This window comes from Mycteria americana, chromosome 9, assembly GCF_035582795.1.
Source record: "Mycteria americana isolate JAX WOST 10 ecotype Jacksonville Zoo and Gardens chromosome 9, USCA_MyAme_1.0, whole genome shotgun sequence".
NCBI lineage: Eukaryota > Metazoa > Chordata > Aves > Ciconiiformes > Ciconiidae > Mycteria > Mycteria americana.
In genome coordinates, this window is record NC_134373.1 from 26047468 (window position 1) to 26067501 (window position 20034).

Below are 20034 nucleotides of genomic sequence, written 5' to 3' on the forward strand. Positions count from 1 at the left end.
CTGCCCCCTCTCCCGAAGTGGCAGCTGCCTCTGATATGTCACATTCCTTGGCCGGGCTCCCCCTCTCCGCGCCCGCCGCCCCGGCCCTGCAGCCCAGCTCCGCTTGCAAAGATAGAAAGGGGCCAGTGCCTTTCCATATTAGCAGTGAGGCTCGGGGGGGACCCAGCCTTCCTCCCCCTCTTCCCCTTCTCCGGTGGTGTCACCGGATCAGGACAGAGAGACCCTGGTGGCATGTGGAGGGAAAGGACACCGTCATGCTTCCTGCAACGCGAGACCCCGGGCAGGAGCCAGCCCCGCAGGGCCCCTTTGTCCCATCCCCAGCAGGCCGTGGAGGGAGGGATCCCTGCATCCCTGCTCACCCCAAATCCACCCTGCTGGGAGGCGGCAAACACAGCAAAACCCCATTTCTCTCACCGAGCCCCTGCCTCAGTGCCCTGGGCAGTGTGGGTCCTGGCCAGCCCCCATTCAAGCCCTGCTTGGAGCAGGAGCACCCCGCTGTTCGGGTTTGGGGTGCCCCACGAGAGCTCCCATATGCTGCGCTCCAGGCAGCGAGCGACCAGGGGCTGCCTGTGCTGCGTGCTGCCTCGCCACCCCCGGGCAAGGCAGGGCTTCCCCGGCTCCTGGCGCGATGGCACACGTCTCGGCACCTGGCCCTGGCCGCCCTCGCCAGGGGCTGTAAATCTGGGTGAGCAGGATGCAAGCAACACGGCACGCTGCTTCCCAGCTGCAGGCCAGCCCTGCCGGCTTTGGCCCGAGGGCGCTGGCATCAGTGGAGCATCACCAGCGAGGAGAAGATCCCAGGATCCCCCCCGGCTTGGGTGGCCGGGGCACACCGGAGCGGGATGCCCTGCTAGACCCACAACCCAGCTGCAGAGCAGCTGAGCAAGCCCCAGGGCCTCTGGGAGCTGGAGAAGCCCACGAAAGGCTTGGGGGGCTCTTCCCTGCCTGCACTGCCCTGCGGGCAAAGGGCTGCTCTGTCCCTTGCCTGTCCCCCCCAGCCCCAGGGACACAGCCCGGGCCTGGCCAGCCTGGGCCGGGCAGGGGGGAAGGTGCCGTCCCTCCCCAGGGCAGCCCTGGGGACCGTCCTCGATGTCACAGGGCCACCTGCTGGAGACAGCCCTTGAGATCCTACACACACGCCCCCCCCCCCCCCAGCCCTGGACGGCCCCGTAGCCAAAACTGTGGCTCACCACGCTGGCCTCTCCATCAGGGACCCCGCAGCCCTGTCCCCACTGCTGGCAGCAGCACCTGCCTTGTCCCTAAAACGCCACAGCCTGCCAAGCCCACTGCCCTCCCAGGGCTCTGCTGCCTGGCAGGGGATGCCGACCCTCCGATGCCTCCCGGGGCAGAGCAACCCTGAATCTCTCTCCCCTGTGGGATGCTCAGCCCTGGGTTCCCCAGCTGCATCCCCCATCGCTGGGGCAAAGGAGCCAAAGCCAAGATCCCCACAGCCCAACCACGGGGAGGGGGGCACATGTGGTGGGGGGAGAGGGTTTAGGGGGCAGGTTGAGGCTGGAGGGTGAGCCTGGGGTGGGGGCAGGCGTGGGCGGTGGGGCTGATGCCCACAGGGTGCCGGGGAGGAGGTAGATTTGGGCTGAGGGGCACTCTGCTTGCAGGTCGTTGTCAATGGGGGGGGGGCTTGGAGAGGTGCTGGGCAGGTGTGGGTCTGGGGCAGGGCTGGCCCGGGTGAGGGCAGAAAAGGGATGGCTGAAGGGCTGAGAGCCACCGGGCCATGGTGTGAGGCCCTGGATGTATGGGGGGGACAGGGAATGTCACCCAGAGTCCCTCCAAAGCTGCTCAGGGCTCGGCTGCCATTGTCCCCAGTCCCAGCACGGTTCCCTCACCCAGGGCAACTGGGAAACCCACCACCACAGGCAGCAAAATGCTCTGGGGCACCTTCAGTGTGAGGGGCACACACGTTTTGGGGGGACCGGCAGCCTAGGGAAGAGATGGCTCGGGACAATGCTGGCTCCCCCATCCACCCCAGCCCTGGGGGCCCATGCGATGCCCGCCCCCCGGTTGCCACCTCCCCGCCACCCCACCCCATCCCTGCCCCAGAGATGCGCCGGGAGGAAGGGGTGATGCTCCGCTGTTTATTTCAGCCGCCTGAAGAGTCACGTAGATGCAGCGGGGTGGGGGTGCAGTGGGGCGAGGGGTGGGGGCGCCTGCCCTGGCCCCCGGGCCTCTCTCTGGCTCCTCTCCTTCTCTCCCCCCTCTCTCCCACTCACTCACTCCTCCTCTGTCCTGTGTCCACCTACGGGTACCCTCTCGGCTATGAGCCTGGCCCCGCGCAGCCTCCTGCTGCTGGGGGTCCCCACGACGGGGGGGCGGGCGCTGCCCTCCTCTGCCCCACGGGGCTGCCTCTCGGGCCGGGGGGAGCGCAGGGCCCCAGCCCCCCGGGCCGGGGCGGGGGGGGGCGCAGGTCGGGAGCACCCTGGCTCCGAGCCGGGCGGAGAACTGGGGGCACAGCCCAGACCCTGCTTCTCCCCAAGCCCGGCATCGCCGCCGTGCACCCAGACGAGTGCCGGCTGCGGGGAGGCCGGCGGTGCTGGTGCGGGGGGACGGGTCCCCGCTCCTGCAGGATGAACCCCGAGCCCGGGGCTGGCGCGGGGAGGGGTCTGCGGGGGGATCCAGAACCCGCTGCTGGGACCGTCCGGCTCTCCAGGGAGCTGGCCCAGGCCACCACCTGCTCCCCCCAGCCCCTCCTGCCTGTCCCCTCCCTCCCTCCCTCCCTCCCTCCTGCCGCCCCCCCGGCCCGGGCCTGATCCTGACGCTGGCGTTGCTGCTGCGAAGCTGCGAAAGCAGAGCGAGCCTTTCGAAGCCGAAGGAGAGAGCCTGGGGGGTGCGGGGGGCCCGGAGGCGGCTGGGCGGGGGGGACCCCTCGGGCAGTGCCGGGGGAGCGCCGGGGGGCGAGGTGCGGGGCAGGAGGGGGGCTTGGCGGCAGGACGGAGGCAGGGAGAGAAGGTGCCAGTGGGTGCCGGAGCAGCCTCCTCTACAGCACTTCATGCTGCTGCTGGGTCGCCTCGCTCACCACCTGCCGGGAGAGAGGCACCGTGAGACACCGGGCTGTGCCGGCGCCGGAGCCCGACGCGGGGACAGGCGTCGTGCTCGGCCCCCCCTGCCTTCCCCCCACCCCCCGGCGCCGCCCTGCCCTCACCTCCCCATCGCGGGTTTCGATGGTTTTGATCATCACGGTCTTTTTGGTGTGCACCTCGGAGCCACGCTGCTCTGGGCTGGTCTCTGCAGGCAGGACGACACAGGGGATGGGACCGTTGGGGACGTGTGGCAGGGGGGCACAGCAGTGGGGCTGGGGCCGCCGGGGGGCTTCAGGAGCCCTGGCTTAACCCCCCCTCAGATCATGGCAACACCCAACCGAGTGCCCCCACACCAGGGGCTCAGTGTGGCACCCGAGGGTCCCCAGTCTGCCAGCCTGGCTGCAGCCCCCCGGCAGGGAGATTTGTCCCCCCACTGGGCACCCGCAGGGACTCGTCCCAGGTCCCCCTCCTCACGGGGCGATGCTCACCTCGGAAATTGAGTGCGGAGGCGAAGGTCTGGTGCATGGGGATGCTGATCCTGCGGGGACACAGAGGGGAGAGCTCAGCACCAGCCAGCCCCAGCCCTCGAGTGGCTGCTCACAGGGTGGGAGCCCCGAAAAACAACTGACCCTGCTGGTCCCCCCACTTTGTCCTGCCCCCCCACCACTCACCGGTTCTCCTCGCCCTCCAGCAGCTTGCGGTACGTGGCGATTTCCACATCCAGGGCCATCTTGACGTTGAGCAGGTCCTGGTACTCGCGCAGGTGCCGGGCCATCTCATCCTTCAGGTGCCGGATCTCCTCCTCCAGCCGGGCGATGGTGTCCTGGTACCCGCTGGCCTCCCCCGCGAAGCGCTCCTCCATCTCCCGCATCTGGCGCACCAGCGAGTCGTTCTGGGGGGACAGGGGGGTTCAGCAAGGGGGGAGACCTGGAGGGGCCAGGGGGCACCTGGGGTGGGAGCTGGGGGTGCTGGGGCAGTCCTAGGGGAGAGCCAGGGACCTGGGAGAGCCGTGGTGAGCCCTGGGCTGGGTCCAGCTGACGCGGGACTGTGATGGGTGGCCGTCACCCTCCGACTGCCCAGTGCTGGGCAGCAGGGTATGGCGGGAGCAAGCTGGGCAGGTGCTGGGCAACCCCAGCACCCTCTGCCTGGCTGCCCAGGCCCCCCAGCAAAGCCATCCTATCCCAGCAGGAGGGCGCAGAGAGGTGTAGGAGCACCGGACGGCTGGCCGGGGCTGGCACTGACAAACTGGTGGCTGCTGGCTGGCTCCTGTGACCGTGAGCGTGCCGGAGCAGGACTGTTGTGCCCTGTTTGTTTGCAACCACCTTCCCAGCCTGCAACCAGACACCCCAAGCCCTGCGCCTGCCTGCCTGGAGCCGCCCAGGCTGGGGCACCTTTTGCAATCTGTGCCTTGACCCTGGGGCTCTGCCAAAACACCTCGCAGAGGCCCAGATTGCTGCTGGGGGAGGTGCAGCTCAAATCTGGGGGACGAGTTGCGCCATGGCAGCAACTCAGAGAGCTGGGAAAAGCTCCCCACCCCAGAGATGTCCCAGAGGTCCTCGAGCAGCCCTGGAGCAGAGGGTCCTTGCAGGGAAGCTGAGGGTCTCCCCAGTGCTGCCCGTGGCTCACCGTGCCCTTGAGGGCATCGATCTCGCAGGTGTAGGACTGGATCTGGTGCCGGTACTCCAGCATCTCCTGTTTTGCCTGCCGCAGCGCATCGTTGTTCTTGTTGGCCGCCTGCGTCAGGTCAGACACCTGGGGAGAGGCCAGGGTCAGCGGGCATGGCCACCGGGATGGCCAGGACCCGCCGTGCCAGGGCCAGCCCGGAGCCCGCTGCCTGCCGCACCTTGGACTTGTACCACTCCTCGGCCTCGGCGATGTTCTTGGCAGCAATGCTCTCGTACTGGGCGCGGATGTCCCGCAGTGCAGCCGTCAGGTCGGGCTTGGAGATGTCCATCTCCACCTGGATATGCTGCTCCTGCAGCTGAGCCTGCAGCTCCCGAATTTCCTGGAGGGACAAGGTGATGCCTCAGGGCACCCACTCTGCCCCCTGGTCCCACGGGTGCCTGCGGGAAACGGGGCCACCCCCGACCTACCTCTTCGTGCACCTTCTTGAGGAAGGCGATCTCCTCCTGCAGGGACTCGATGCGTCTTTCCAGGTCAATGCGTGCCAGCGTGGCCGCGTCCACGTCCTGGGGGGACACAGAGTGAGGGGTAGCAGGGGGGTGAACACCCCAGGGGGCGTGGGGGGAGTGCAGGGACCACGTCGGGGCTGGAGGGTGCAAAGCTGTGCCCGGGGCCATGCCCTGATGCTGGGGCCAGGCTGGCAGGGGCAGACGGGGGTGTGAGGGGAGACGGGGGTCCCACGCCACACGGGGGGGACGGGTACTCACGGCTCTGAAAGCAGCCAGGTTGTTCTCAGCCTCCTCCTTCAGCTGGATCTCCTCTTGCAGCCTGGGGGCAGAGAGGGGAGGTCAGGGGCACCCGGAGGGAGCCCTGTCCCCCGGCGGCGATGTCTCCCCTCGCCGTCCCTGAGCCCAGTGTGGCCCGGTGGAAAGATGGCGGATTGTCCTGCATTCCCGGCGGGCAGTGGGAGGTCTGGCGGGGGGCCAGGGGCTCTTCCTCCCATTCCCTATTATAGTCAACGCCGGAGAGAGCACAAAGGCATGAGGTCAGCTCGGTGCCACGCGCGCTGCCCCGGCCCTTATAGGGGAGAGTGGCCAGCAGCCGGGGGGATGGGGTGCAGGACCCGGTACGGGGGGCCCAAGGGATGGCCACCGGCTGAGCCGTCCTGGGGACAGCAGGAGGACAGGCGGGTCTCGGCGATGCTGTGGGACGGGGGTATGGAGGGGGGACCACTGCGGTGTGAGCCCAAGGTCAGGGCTGAGGAGCCAGGCTGTGCCAGGGGACGGGGCAGTGCCGCAGGCTGCTGGTCAGGGGGAAGGCGGTGGGGAGGGGACAGAGGTGCCCGGGCGGTGCTGGCACACAGGGTGACGGGAACCTGACACCCGTTTGTTCTGTGCCCTGCTCCTCCCCTGACATTCAGGGGTCCTCCATGCCGCCACACCCAGCCTCCCAGCATCAGGGGCTCTGCCCCACCAGCACCCCAGCGCCCGCCATTGGGGCAGAGGCTGGGGCTGCAAGGGGGAGGCAGCAGGCTGTGTCACCCCCAGGAGATGGGGACTCGGCATCCCCAGGGCACAGAGGCCAGGAGGGAAGGCACAGACCAGCATCAGAACAAGCAGCTCCCACCAAGCATCCACCCCTGCTGCCAGGTGCCCCCACGCTGGTCGGTCCCTGGGGGGTCACTCAGCCCGGCCGCCCCTGTGGCTATTCCCCCCGGCCCCAGCCCTGGCCCCGCCACCAGCCAGGCTCACGGCATCCTTGGGGGGTCCCCGCTGATCCCAGGGCACTGTGGACACCCATGGCAGGCCTGGAGCATCCCTGGCCTGCGGAAGTGCGTCCGCTTCCTCCCCTCCCTCCTTCGCCTCCGGAGCTGGCAAAGCACCCCGGCTCCCCGTCATCCTCCCCGCCGGCTTCCGCCTGCTGGCTGGCTCTGTCTGTTTGTCCATCCTGCAGGGCTCAATGCACCAGCCAGCCCTCTCCAGTGTGAGCGGGGATGGGGACCCCCGGGGGGGCATGATCCCCCAGCTCTGGGGCTCCCGTGGCACCACAGCCTGGCCTTGGCCCCACTGCAAGGGAGGGCGCAGCAGGGGACACCACTGCTGCCGGCACCGTCCTGCCTGCTGGGTGCTGCCTGGGCGCCTGGCAGGGGCTGCGGAGTGCCCTGCGGAGATGCCCAGGCTGTGGGCACCTCCCTCGCCCTGCCCCACGCCGCTGGGCCAGCTCCCCCCCCACCTGCCCCACGCCGTGGGTTGGGGACCACCCAGCACTGGTGTAGTGGGTCATGGGTGCCCTTCTCCCTCCCAAAACTCGCAGCCACCGTGCCAGGACCTAGCACCCTGAAAAGTGCCCTGCAGGCAGGTGCAGTCAGCAAGAGGCACGGCCGGGGTGCTCTCCTGCCCCAGGGGACGAGGTGAGGGGGGCAGAGGAGCAGGGCCGCAATGGGCTCCGAGCATGGAGCACAAGGACGGCAGTGAGCACCCTAGGCAGGGCTGCCTGGGGATGGAGATGGATGCCCACAGGGACATGCCGGGGCCCCTCCTCACCTTTGCTTGAGCTTCTGCAGGTCATCAAGCAGGTTGTCACGCTCGACTTCGACACGAGCCCGCTGGCTGGTGAGCAGGTCCACCTGGCGTCGGAGCTCCCGCAGCTCCTCCTCATACATCTCGGCCACGCGGGTGGGCTCCTTGCCCCGCAGGCGGTTCACCTCGGCCACCATGAGGGCATTCTGCTGCTCCAAGAAGCGTACCTTCTCGATGTAGTTGGCAAAACGGTCGTTGAGCTCCTGCAGCTCCACCTTCTCATTAGTGCGGGTCTGGAGGAACTCCTGGTTCATGGCATCAGCCAGGCTGAAGTCCAGCAGCTCGCCGGCACCTTGGTAGGCGCTTTGGTAGGAGCGCAGGGGCGTCACGCGGGTGGTGCGGAAGCTGGACAGGCTGGGGACGGCCGAGGTGCGGGACACCTGGTAGACGCGGGAGGTGACGGAGCTGCCACTGCTGCCCTTGCCCCCGAAGGAGGCGCGGGGGAAGACCGGGGACGCGCCGCCGAAGGTGCGGCGGTAGGAAGAGACCCGCTGGCTGGAGGAGTAGGACTGGCTCATGGCGGCGGCGTGGGGCGGCGAGGCCGGAGCAGGGAGCAGGCAGCGGGGCTGGCGAGCGGCCGGCAGCTCGACGAGGCGTCGGGAGGGGACCCACGCCGCCGCTATTTGTATCCTGCTGACATCACCCGCCCCTCCTGCTGCCGGGCAGCTGCGGGATGCTGCTGCGGGGGGGACGGCCGCCAGCCCCCGCCCACCGCCCCTCACCTGCCCGCACCGCTGGGCTGCGGACCCCCCGGGCGGACGATGACGATGCCTGTGGATCCCCAGGCACCCCCAGACCCCACCGGTGTATCAGCCTCCCCCCCGGCCCCCACCGCACTGCCCTGTTCCTGGGGGTGCGAGGGGAGGAAGGGGGACAGGCTGGTGGTGAGCCCCCCAGCACTCCCCAGACCCCCATCGGGGTGCAGTGCCACCCAAAGGGGGCCCGGACAGACAGACGGCCTGGGCTGATGCCAGGGGGGAAAGAAGGGGACTCAGCCCTTCACACCCTCGCTTGCCCCTCCTTGAGCCAGACCCCATTCCCGGTGGCCACGGTCCCTAAATTGGCCTTGAGCACCCCAAAAAGCCCCTGATGGTGCCTTGACCCACCCCACGGCAAGAGCACGAGGCTCAGCTCTCCATGTGGGGCCTCACTCCAGCCCCCCCACCCAGAGAGGCGGCAAGGGAGGGCCCTGGGGAGGGGGTGATGTGGGGGGACCCCTGCCCCGAGTGCTTGTGCTGACCCACCACCCAAACCCCCCTTTCTGATACGGGGGGGGCTGAGTGCCAGCCCGGGGCTGGGCGCTTTCAGGGTGCTGCTGAGTGACCCCGAGCAGGTGCTGGGTCCAGAGCGGTCCCGGTGACGTCACCCCCCAGGTCCTTGCTCCGACACATTCCCGAAGCAGCAGGCACCCAACCAAAATAGCCTCCCGAGCTCATACGCGTGGGACATACGTGGTATTTATAGTCGGGGGAGGCACCCTGTTAACTCCTCTTGCGCCAGGCATATGGAGAGCACGGCTGGACGGGGACCCTGCCCAGAGCAGCCCCAGCCCCTCCCTGGTCCCTGTCACCCCGAGAGCAGGACAAGGTTCCCGGGTCATCCCGGGGTGCTGCAGGCTCTGCCCTGTCTCCTCAGCCTCCCCCTTGGCCTGGCAGTACTTTGGGGAGCAGAAAGCCCAGCCCAGCTCCCCAAACCTTCCCAGAATGTGGAATACCCCAGTTCACACCAGGACCACCACCACCGCTTCCCACCTCCTGGACAGGCAGTGGGTCAGGGCGGGGATCCCTGGGGCCATGCACAAGCCCATGCCAGCTAAAGAGGGCATTCTGATGGAGGGGGGCTGAGCTGGGGAACCCCTTCGGGGGGGTCCCCCTTGCCTGGGCAGCAGCCCCTCCTCCCCAGGCCCCCTGGCACACCTGGTGACCCCCAGCCTTGCCCAAGCCGGGCTGTTTTGGCTGACAGCTGGCACAGCCCCAGCGCCTCTGTCCCCAGAGGCCTTGGCAGAGGGGACCGCCGTGCCAGCGGGCACCGGGTGACTCAGCAGCAGGAGCAGCGCTCAGCCCTGCCCCGCCCCGCACCTCCCGGCCCCCCGCACCGGCTGCAACGCAGATGCCAAGCGGTGCCAGGGCTCGCCCGTGGCAGCGCCGGCATGGCAAAGGCTCGGGCTTGGTCACGGCAGCATCCGCAACTGCCCGGGCTCTGGGAGGCACTCCTGCCTGCTCCCCATCGTGCCCCTGCCACCTGGGCGGCCAGCAAAGGTCTGGGCCCCGTGGCCACGCAGGTGGGCAGAGGCTCGATGCCGTGCATCCAGGCTGCCCCCACAGGTTCCCCATCCCTGGAGCCCCTCCCGGCCGCCTGGACGCAGCGTAATGCAGCGACTTCCCGGAGGGTGCACGCTGCCTGGCGGAGCCTGCCTTTAAAAGGGAAGGTATTTCCAGATGGGGTTGTTTCATCCCAGCGCAGGGGGGAGGATGGAAGGAAGGGGGGGCTTGGGGGGTGTGTGGGGGGGAGAAGATGGAAAAACAGACAGCATCCTTCCTCCTCCTGGCCCTGGTCCGAGCGCGCCCTGCGCATCCCTGAGCCCCGCACGTGTGCCCTGCCTGCCCCGTGCGTGCCGGCCGGGAGGCATGCCAGGCCTTGGCTGGGGTGCAGAAGGGCAGGTGGGTCCCCACACCGGCGCGGGGGACCCCAGGGGTCTGGGCCAGCACAGTGCCAGCCGTACTGTTCAGCCCTCCCTTCCCGTGACCCCATCCTGCTGCCCCGCTGGCTGGGGTGTGGGGAGGATGGGCCCCCAGGGGTGCCGTGTCCGGAGGGGCTCAGCGCCCTGCCCTGGTGCTTCAGGCAGGGCTGCAGCCATGCAAACCCCTCCCCAGGCCTGGAGAGCCCTCGTCGCCATCCCCATCCCACAGAGCAGGGAGGTGCAGGGCTGGGGTGCCCCGGGGAGGGGAAATGCATTCCTGGGCACTGCTGCTGGAGGGGAAGCGGCTCAGAGTGGTTAACCAGGAACACCCTCCTGATCCTGCTCTAGGACAAACTGTTTCAAGTGGCCTTTCCTTGGCTGCCGTGACAGCCTTCCGGGACGGCTCTGTGCAGGCAGGGGCCCCGTGTCTGGCAGAGGGCGGATGGACGCCTTGGACTTTCCGCAGCCTCTTAGGAAAGCCCCGTCTGCACGTGGGACCCAGCGGCACGGGAAGCAGGGGGCGAGGAGCAGGACCCGGGGACCCTGCCAGAGTCCCATCCCAGAGATGTGGCCCCAAGCAGTCTGTGCCAGCTGAAGCCCCAGGGACTGCGATAAGCAAGGAGGCTGCAGAGAGCAGCAGTGCAGGCATGCCTCCTGTCCTGCCCAGCCCCGTTCAGCCTTCCCGCGGCTCCATCCCAGGCCGGGCTGACCCAGACCAGCGGAGCCTGGGAAGCGGCCCCCGAGCCCCCACACTGGCCCAGCCCCAGCTCCCGCCAGGCCCTGGGACAAGGCTGCTGCTGGGAAGGTGTCGGGAGCTGGAACGTCAAACAACTCCCTCTGGTCATGACATACCCATGAGCGAAGCCAGCTGCATCCCGTGGCCGCCCCTCCTCCCCGGACCTCCCTCCCCGCTGCTCCCCCAGGATTTAAGCCGCCCGGGGAGCCGGGCACAGCCTCCCCAGGCTGTGGGCATCTCAGGGCTTGGAGCCGGGCAGGATGCGGGGACAGGCTGCCGGCCCCTCCTCAGCCCTGTACTCTGCCTCTGGGGCCCCCGCACCCCCCTCCCGCCTGGCCCTGGCTCAGGGGTGAGCGGAGGGATGGGAATGAAGCAGCGAAGGCGTCCATCCCCCTCCCTCCTGGCCCCTGGCCGTCTCCCTCCATCCCGCTCCTTTTACAGCCATGAGCCTCCCAGGCGCCTTTACCCTAAGAGGGAAGGACCGTGCGGCCCATTCCCCGGCGCTGACGGACCCAGGGCGCGTGCTATTGTCTAAATAGGAGATGGTTCTCCTTCCCGGCCTGGACCGTGGCCCAGCCCGGCCCGCCAGGGTCCCGGGAGCTGGTGGGTGCCCTACAGGCTGCAGCCCCCCACCCACTGCTCACCCCAGCTGCCCCCATGCCTTCGCCCACCCCGGGGCTCGGGGCTGGCAGTGCGGGCACACAGCCTGTCTGGCTGCCCCTGGTCCCCACCCCTGTGTCCCCAGGTGATGGGGATGCTGGGGATGATGGCCTGTCTCCAAGTGGCACAGGGATGCCGGGGGTGCCTGGCTGCCCCACGGCGTGCATGGATGCTGGAGGTGTCCAGCTATCTCCCGTAACCTGTATGGATGCTTGGGGGGTGTTTGCTTGCCCCCCTGGGTCTACGTAGGTCCTCGGGGTGAGTTGTTGCCTCTGTGGTCCACGAGGATGCTGGGGGTGTTGCCCCCAGGGGCCCTGTTGCCCCCAGGGCCATGTAAATGCTGGAGGAGACCAGCTACCTCCATGTCCATGCGGGTGCTCGAGGCATATACCTGCCCCCATCACTCATCTCCAGCTAGCCCTGCGATCCGTGGGGATGCTGGGGGTGTTCACCCGTCCCCACAGCCCAGGGGCAGGCTGAGGATGTCCACCTGCCCTCGTGGCCCATGGGGACCTTCACCTGCCCCCGTGGCCACGGGGATGCTGGGAGTGCCCAGCTGCCCTCACAACCCACGTGGATTTAGGGATGACTGGCCGCCCTCGAGGTCCACGAGGATGCTGGGGTGTCTGTCTGCCCTCCCGCAGGCCTCGATAGCATCACCCATGCCAGTGAGATGAGGTAGTGGTTACCCGCTGCATCACTGGCGGCTCATGTAAGGCATGGTGGCCATTCGCTCAGCCTCCAGCAATGCCCGGGCAGTGATTTCACTTTCCCATGCTCAGACACGTGGGCCGGGATGGGGGGTGACGGCCTCGATGGGTGCCATCCCTGCTCTCCTCCTGGCAGGGCGGGCAGGGAGGGGGTCCAGGCAGCCTGGCAGGCAGCGGAGAAGGGGGCGGCACTTCCTGGAGCTCCGGCTGTGTTTACAGGCTTCTGTCCTGGGCCATCTCTCTGTTAACCCCTTCCAGCGGGGCTCAGCTCCGGCTGCCCATCCACAGAGCCACCGGCCCCCCCAGGGAACGCTTCCCCGAGCAAAGCCTGCACGGCACCCCACCCTGGGCTGCCGGGGGATGTGGAGAGGGGCACGGTGCCCTGTCCCCACCGGTCCTGCCCCTACCAGGCACCCCTGGGCACACGCGTGAGCCCAGCAGCAGGGTGCAAGCACCTCGGGGAGGAGCTGGCGCCGGTTCTGGGGGGCTGCCTGGGGCTCCCTGCTGCACCGGGGGGTCCGTGGGGCAGAGAGGGATGGGGACAGGAGCAGTGCCTTCCCAGGAGCATGGTGATGGGGTGGGGGGCGGCCGTGGCAGGTGCTGTGTAGTCCCTGGCATCCAGCCAGGGGTGAGTCAGAGCCCACCCGCAAATAGCCAGCGGGAGCTTTTTCTGGAAGCCCCGCTGCTCCGGGAATAGCTGTGGCATGCCAAGGCGCTGCCCTTTGCTCGCGCCTGCGGGGCTGGGCAAGGGCCACACCCGGCCCTGCCACTCACCCCTGCTCCGGCCACCCCAGATCCGGGCACCACCCGCTCCTGCACCCACCCCCCTGCCACCCATCTGCCCCAGGCACCTGCACCCTCCGGGCACCCACCCGCTCCAGGCAGCCACCGGCTGGGGGGCCACAGGCTCCAGGCACCTACGCTGTACATGTCCCCAGATGTCCCCCAGGCATAGCCTGGTGACCGCCCGACAGCACCCGGCCCTGAGCTGGGTGCCTACAGCAGTGGGGGGTCATGCTGGCAGGAGGAGCAGGGGGACGGCTGCCTGGCACCCATGTCCCTTCAGCAGGAGGGTGCAGGGCAGGGGGTGTGTGTGGCCCAGCTCTGGGCCGGGGTGCTGGGTGCCTGTTCCCAGCCTGGTCCCGTCTCAGCGGGGTGCTGGCCCTGTGTTTTGCTGTGGTTGACATGGAGACCCTCCAGCTGTCTGCTCGCGGGGTGCCAGGCGGTGGGGGTGCTCGTTCCCTTTTTTGGGGGGGGGGGAGGCAGGTGCTGGGGGCTGGGAACATAAATCCAGGGCTGTCGTGAGCTCCCGGCACGGCAGGTCCCGGGGTCAGGGGCAGCAGGACCGCCAGTTTCCAGTCCCCAGGACACGGACAGCATCTCTGGCTAACAGGGTGCCCACGCTGGTGACTCAGGAGCTGGGAATCCAGCTGGCACGGAGCACCTGGGCTCCATGCACTGCTCACGGGCTGCCACATCCTCCTAAGGCCACACACCCATTGCTGGGAAGACAGGATCCTGCTGGGAAATGGTGCACGAGTACTGATGGAAACCCAAAACCCCACTACCACACCCAGCCCATGCAGGGGACCCAGCCAAGGGCAGGAGCCACCCCGATCCATGTGAGGCCCAGGGGTCCTATCCCCTAGACGTGCCCTGGCCGTGCCCCCGCTGGGGCTGGCAGGCAGCTGGGGTGCTGCCCTGCCACCGTGCCAACTCCCAGGACTCCCCTGTGCATCGCTGTCACTCAGGGACATTGGTCCCCAACGTGGCACCAAGGGCTTGTGCCTTGTTTTCTGTAAAGGCTGGGCAGTGCCAAGGCGGGGGACCAGCAATGATGGGGGGGCTGCAGCTTGGCTTATACCAGGGACCCCCCCCAAAGACACCCAGCCTTTGGGAAGCACGCGTGTTGCCCTGGGCAGTGCGGGGACAGCTGCAGGCGGGCCAAGCCCTGTTTCGGGGTGGCCCCTACTCAGCCGGTGCCCAGAGTTGGGGCACCCCAGGGCAGCACTGGATGACCATCCCTGGGGAGCCCGTCCCTGCCCCTTGGCTCCCACCCCAGCCCCTCCCAGCTGTACCCAGTTTCCACCCACCCACCCAGCCCGCAGCTCCGCCCTGGCTTTGGCAGGCGCCGGGTTGGCCTGGCCCCGGACCAGGGTGCGGCGTGCAGGGTGTGGATTGCGGGGTGCGGGGTGCAGGGTACGGGGTGCGGGGTACGGGGTGCAGGGTGCGCGCTGCCGCGCCGCCTGGGCGCATTCCTCCGCGCCAGCAGGGGGCGCGCGGGGCGTGGCGGCAGGGCGGGGCGGCGGCGGCCATGCAGGTACCGGGCGGCCGCGGGGCGGGGGTCGGGCCTTGCCCGGGGCTGGGCGGGGGGGTCCCGGGCCCACGGGGGGGTCCCGGGCCGGGGCGGGGGTGGTGTCGGTGCTGTCCGGTGACGGCGGTGCCCGCAGGCGGCGGCGCAGGGCTCGAAGCAGGCCGCGCAGGCGGCGGCGCAGGAGCTGGTGAAGTTCGTGAACCGGAGTCCCTCGCCCTACCACGGTGAGGAGCCGCCGGGCCCGCCCGGCCCCGCTTCCTTCCCCTTCCCCTTCCCCTTCCCCTTCCCCTTCCCCTTCCCCTTCCCTCGGTGCGGCCCCCCTGACGGCTCTTCCCCCCCGCAGTGGTGGCCGAGTGCCGCAGCCGGCTGCTGCAGGCCGGCTTCCAGGAGCTGAAGGAGACGGAGCACTGGGAGGTGCGGCCCGCGCAGAAGGTGGGCCCGGCCGGGGGCAGGGCGGCGGGGAGGCGGGGGCGGCGGCCGGCCCTCACCCCTGCCCCTCTGCCCCCAGTACTTCATCACCAGGAACTACTCCACCCTCATCGCCTTCGCCGTCGGCGGCCAGTTCCAGCCCGGGAATGGGTTCAGCCTGCTGGGGGCCCACACCGACAGCCCCTGCCTCAGGGTAAGGCCGGCCAGCCGGGTGCCCTCCCGCGGGGCTGGGGCCTTTGCTGGTGCCCTCCAGTTTCAATCCACAAGCAAAAACTACCCTGACTCCCCCTGTGCCCCACAGCACTTGTTGCTGGGTCCCTACCCCTCCCAAATCTGCCACCCAGAGCAGCCCGTGCTGACCCCTTGCTGTGTCCGCTGTCGCACAAAGCACCTCACAGCACCCTGCACGGACAGGGTCGGCGATGGGACTCTGGGTGTGCTCTGCCCAGTCCCCACCAGTTACCCAGTCCCTGGGGCTTTGCGGTGCCGGCAGCGACACCTCTGCTCTCGCCCAGGTGAAGAGACGCTCTAAGCGGGGGCAGGTGGGCATGGTGCAGGTCGGCGTGGAGACCTATGGAGGGGGCATCTGGAATACCTGGTTCGACCGTGACCTCACCGTGGCTGGGAGGGTGATCATAAAGGTAAGCCTGATTTGGGACAGGTATGGTGGGCTAGCTGTGTGCCCCCAGCTCTGGGTCCGTGACTCCCACCCAGAGTGGGACCTACTGCAACCTCTCAGCCCTGCAGGCCTGGCCCCAGCAGTTCTCCTTGTGTTTCAGGACCCGGCCACGGGGCGCCTGGAGCAGCGCCTGGTACATGTGGAGCGGCCCGTCCTCCGCATTCCCCACCTGGCCATCCATCTGCAGCGCAGCATCAACGAGAACTTCGGGCCCAACACTGAGCACCACCTGTAAGGCCTGGCTTGGCCCCGACCCCTGGCCAGCCCTCAGGAGGGCTGGGACCCAGCTGGAGCAGTGCCCAGCCTCAGCTCTCTCCCTTTGGCAGCCACTCACCGCAGTGGGGAGGTCTGCAATGGCTTTTCTTAGCCCCATAGAGTCCTCCCAGGAGATGCTTCCAAGCTTGGGACTTGGGAAAGGACACTGGGGTGTCCTGAGGTGGCACAACAGATCTGTGCTTGAGATGTTGTGTGTCCTTGCTCCATTCATCATGGCAGTCGCTCCCTGGAGGAGCAAGGCAGGCACCCCAGGAAGGGTTGGTTGTGTGTGACCCAAGCAGGAGAGGCGAGCAAAGGCCTGGGAGCTAAGGGCACCCGTCTCCCCACAGAGTTCCCATTCTGGCCACTGCTGTGCAGGAGGAGCTGGAAAAGGAGGTGCTCATGGAGGCCACACCTTGCAATGCTGCAGCCCAGGTGAGCTGGGTGCCAAGGACTAGCAGGGGCGCTTGCTAGGACCTCACACTTGTCACCTTTGATATCCAGTCCTCAGGGGCCTGCCAGCAGGTTCCCCTTCCCCTTCTCCCCATGGACTGCTGGTAACCTTCCACTCTGCCCCAGAGCTGTGTACACGACACATCTGCTCAGCCATCTCTCTGTTCCCACCCTGGTCTGCAGCTATCGTGTAGAAGGGGGTGCAGCCCCCGTAAAGCTGTCACAGTCTCCCTGGGGAGGCAGGGCAGGGAGAGGGGATTGCACAGGGGGCAGAGAGCCCCTTGCTCCGCCCTGCAAATGGCCCTGCTGTCCTGGGTGAGGCGGGGGCTTGAAGATGGGACATGTTAGTGGGAGGGAGGGCCGTGCCAACGTGAGTGGGGTGTGGGATGGCTCTGCCGGGGGGGGGGGGGGGGGGGGAACAGGGAGTTTCCCCTGCCATCCACTGCCTGCCCTGCCCACAGCTCTGCTTTCTTCCCAGGCAGAGCGGCACAGCCCTGTCCTGCTTTCCCTGCTCTGCCCCCAGCTGGGGGTGAAACCGGAGCAGATTGTGGAGCTGGAACTATGCCTGGCGGATACACAGCCAGCGGTGAGTAAGGGCGGGAGCCTCCCTCTGCCTGCACACAGCCTGCGGTCTGGTACTGCACAGGTTTTACCTGGCACGCTTCCTCTGCCTGAGGCGTGCCAGGGCTGGGAGCTGAGCGGAATGAGAGGAGGCAGCTCCTGAGGGGCAGAGATGAGGGGACTGGAATGGGGACCCAGTGGCAGGTACTTATGGGTGACCCAGAGCCTGTGCCTTGCTCCTCCTGGCTCTCTGCCTGCAGACGCTGGGTGGTGCCTTCGACGAGTTCATCTTCTCCCCACGCCTGGACAACCTGCACAGCTGCTACTGCGCCCTGCAGGTGAGCAGGAGGGGAAGGGAGCCTGGAGGTCTCAGCGTGGCCCCCCATGCATGCCAGTTTGGCTTAGCGGGGCCATGGGCTGGCCTGAGGCTCTGCAGGGAGGTGTGTTCCTATGGGGTGGGTCTGGCTTGTTGGAGAAACTGGGGTTGGATGGGAGCTGCCCCCTTTGCTGGGTGTGTGGGGTTCCCAGCAGCTCCCAGGGGTGACTCCTGCTCTTGCTGGGCAATGTGTGTGCCTGCAGCTCCCTTCCTCGGTGCTTTGGGCTCTCCTGGGGAAGTTCCTGCCAGCTGAGTGCTGAGCTTCCTGGGATGGGGTGGCACTCAAGCTGGTGTCCCTTCTCCTCTAAACCTGCAGGCCTTGATTGACTCGTGCGCGGCGCCCTCCTCCCTCTCCCAGGAGCCGAATGTGCGTCTCATTGCGCTCTACGACAACGAGGAGGTGAGCAAGGGGCACAGCCGTGGGGTGGCTGGCACAGGGAGGGGCTCCATGTTCTTCGCTCTCCCCAAGCCATGCCTAGCAGGAGATAGATCCCAGGCCCCAGTGGGGCAAGGCAGGGTTTGCTAACCCCCCTGTGGAGCATGGCCCAGGCAGGGGGTGGGAAGCACTGGTGTGGTTGGAAGCTGCTCTGCTGGCTTTGGAGAGCCCCCTGGCACTCAGCCGGCCCTGGGGTGCCTGGGGGTTGTGCCATGTGGGTCGTGCTGATGGTGGTCCTTGGCAGGTGGGGTCAGAGAGTGCACAGGGCGCAGAGTCCTTGCTGACAGAGCTGGTGCTGCGCCGGATCTCGGCATCACCACAAAACCTGACAGCCTTCGAGGAGGCCGTGGCCAAGTCCTACATGATCAGCGCCGATATGGCCCATGCTGTGCACCCTAACTACGTGTGAGTAGTCTGAGCAGTGCCGCAGGCCAGGGCAGCCTGCCCTGCCAGCTGGGGAGACGTATCCCCGTCATTCCTCGGGGAGTACAGACAGGACAGTCCTTGTTGCGTCAGGGAGGGAAGGCTGTAGCATGAAACTCCTGCTTCTCATTTGCAGGGACAAGCATGAGGAGAATCATCGTCCGGCCTTCCACAAGGTGAGGGCAGCCCTCTGCTTTGGGCTGGGATGGGCGCTGTCTGTCTGTCCTGCAAGTGCTGTGAAACGCCCCGCCACTCCCTGGAGCATGATCCTGGCGTGCAGCTCAGCGGCACTCAAATGAGAGACGTTTGTCCTGCAGCGTGATTTGGCCATGGCACACATCAGGTGTTAATCACTTGGGGCAACAGCCTTGGTCCTGGAGCCCTTCCCTGCTCTGAGCTGGGGCTGTCACCATGGCAGGGCTGTCCCCATCCCCAGGGATCACCCGGGCAGGGGGAGAATGGACTGGTGGGTTGGGGCGGGACAGCATTGCCTGGGCCACGGGTGTTTCCAGAGCCACCGACTCTCCCCGGTGCCAATCGCGGGCCTGCAGTGCCTTCCCTTGTGCAGGGCCCCGTCATCAAAGTGAACAGCAACCAGCGCTATGCCTCCACAGCTGTCACCGAAGCAGTCATCCGGGACATCGCCGCCCGTGTGGGTGTCCCTCTGCAGGTGAGTGGGGCTGGGCGAGCCCTTCATGAATGTTACCAGCTTGGGCAGTGGCCCTGCCCCTGGGTTCGGGAGGGGGGGGCCTGTGCCAGACCCCCACCCCTCAGTTACCGTGTCCGTCCCCGCCGGGGCCTGCGCTGTCTCCTTCTCTGAGGCTGCCTCAGGGAGCAGGCTTGGGAGCAGGAGAGGAGGGCCTGACCTGAGCACCTGCTGTCTTGGGGGGATTTTGCACCCTGGCTTGGGGACGGTGCTGCTTCGCTGTCCCAGGTTGCCTCCCTTCAGGCCCCGGGGCCCATGTGGGAGGCCATGGGGCAGCGTGGGGAGCTGCTGAGGCCGTGTCCCTGTGCAGGAGTTCATGGTGCGCAACGACACGCCCTGCGGCACCACCATCGGCCCCATTCTGGCCTCCCGCCTGGGGCTGCGCGTGCTGGACATCGGCTGCCCGCAGCTGGCCATGCACTCCATCCGGGAGATGTGCTGCACCTCGGGGGTGCTCCAGAGCATCACCCTCTTCAAGGTGAGCCCCGTGTCCCCCGTCCTGTGCCGAAGCCCCCTCCCTGCTGCTGCACATCTCTCGCACCCCCATGTCCCCATCCAGCCCCCGCCTTGGGGCTGAGCCCGGCCATCCTGCCGGGCTCCCCACCCCTCTGGGGCAGCGCAGATACTGGCTGCTTCCGGAGGTGCCCCCTCGCATCCCAGCCTTCCCTGGCGACTGCCGTCCCCAAATGGTTCCTATGGCAACCGGCGCTAGCCTTGAGTCAGTGATGGGTTACTATGGCAACGCGGTCCTGCTCCCTGCCAGCAGCTGCCTGCTGTGACGCCGCGTGCGTAACCCAACAGGGAGCCGCTGCCTGCCCCCGCTGCCTGTCCCCCCACCCCATGCCACCCCGCCCGGCCCACCCTGACGGCCTGTCTCCTTCCAGGGCTTCTTCGAGCTCCTGCCGACGGTCAGCAGCAGCCTGGTGGTCGACTGAGCACAGCGGGGAGGGAGCGGCTGTGGGCTCAGCCCTGGGGCCATTAAAGCATCTCTGTCTCGCCAGCGAGTGGTCCATGAGTGTGGCTGGGGGGGGGGGGGCTGACGGACCGGGGTCACCCCCCGGGGACTCCCACAGCTCCCACCTCTGCTCTCCCCTGGGGGCAGGAGTGGGACCTGTTCACCTGCCCACAGCGGCCCCCTCGGTGCTGTGGGCATGCCGGACGTCCCAGCTAAGGGGCAGAACGCGGCTCTGCCTCCCCCAGGGAGAGCGGGGGGGGGAGGACGTCCCCTGCCTCCTGCAGCGCTGGGGCTGACCCCGTCGCCAGGGGAGTGGGGGGGCTGAGCCTGCCCTGCCACAGCCAGAGGCGTGCTGCCAGCCCCTGCCTGCGCTGCCAGCCCCCGGGCTGCAGCCGCTCCCCGCTGCCGGGCCCTGCCCCCGGGG

General features: G+C 68.1%; 2 protein-coding genes across 2 annotated transcripts; one reads left to right on the forward strand and one right to left on the reverse strand.

The window, feature by feature from the left end:
• Positions 1-2079: 2079 nt before the first annotated feature.
• DES (desmin) lies at positions 2080-7822 on the reverse strand. Its single transcript, XM_075512135.1, has 9 exons — positions 7202-7822; positions 5426-5486; positions 5129-5224; positions 4879-5040; positions 4662-4787; positions 3707-3927; positions 3524-3573; positions 3158-3240; positions 2080-3034 (listed from the first exon to the last, which is right to left on the reverse strand). Exons 1-9 carry the CDS (start codon positions 7753-7755, stop codon positions 2993-2995), a joined length of 1395 nt encoding a protein of 464 aa, XP_075368250.1. The 5' UTR covers positions 7756-7822; the 3' UTR covers positions 2080-2992.
• Positions 7823-14317: 6495 nt separating this feature from the next.
• On the forward strand, positions 14318-19651 carry DNPEP (aspartyl aminopeptidase). The gene is made up of 15 exons (XM_075511970.1): positions 14318-14343; positions 14474-14561; positions 14681-14769; positions 14846-14959; positions 15282-15407; positions 15546-15676; positions 16051-16135; positions 16632-16739; positions 16975-17046; positions 17401-17490; positions 17771-17931; positions 18086-18125; positions 18518-18619; positions 18966-19133; positions 19540-19651. The coding sequence occupies exons 1-15, from the start codon at positions 14338-14340 to the stop codon at positions 19588-19590; spliced, it is 1431 nt and encodes a 476-aa protein (XP_075368085.1). The 5' UTR covers positions 14318-14337; the 3' UTR covers positions 19591-19651.
• The last annotated feature ends 383 nt before the right edge of the window (positions 19652-20034 follow it).

Bases quoted from the DNA above. Each gene is read 5' to 3' on its own strand.
- DES (XM_075512135.1), bottom strand. From the start codon at position 7,755: ATGAGCCAGTCCTACTCCTCCAGCCAGCGGGTCTCTTCCTACCGCCGC. The intron at 5,041-5,128 runs GTAGGTCGGGGG...TTGTCCCTCCAG, and splicing joins TCAAGAAGGTGCACGAAGAG to GAAATTCGGGAGCTGCAGGC. The intron at 3,035-3,157 runs GTGAGGGCAGGG...CTCTCCCGGCAG, and splicing joins TCGAAACCCGCGATGGGGAG to GTGGTGAGCGAGGCGACCCA.
- DNPEP (XM_075511970.1), top strand. The intron at 15,408-15,545 runs GTAAGCCTGATT...CTTGTGTTTCAG, and splicing joins CTGGGAGGGTGATCATAAAG to GACCCGGCCACGGGGCGCCT. The intron at 18,620-18,965 runs GTGAGTGGGGCT...GTCCCTGTGCAG, and splicing joins GTGTGGGTGTCCCTCTGCAG to GAGTTCATGGTGCGCAACGA.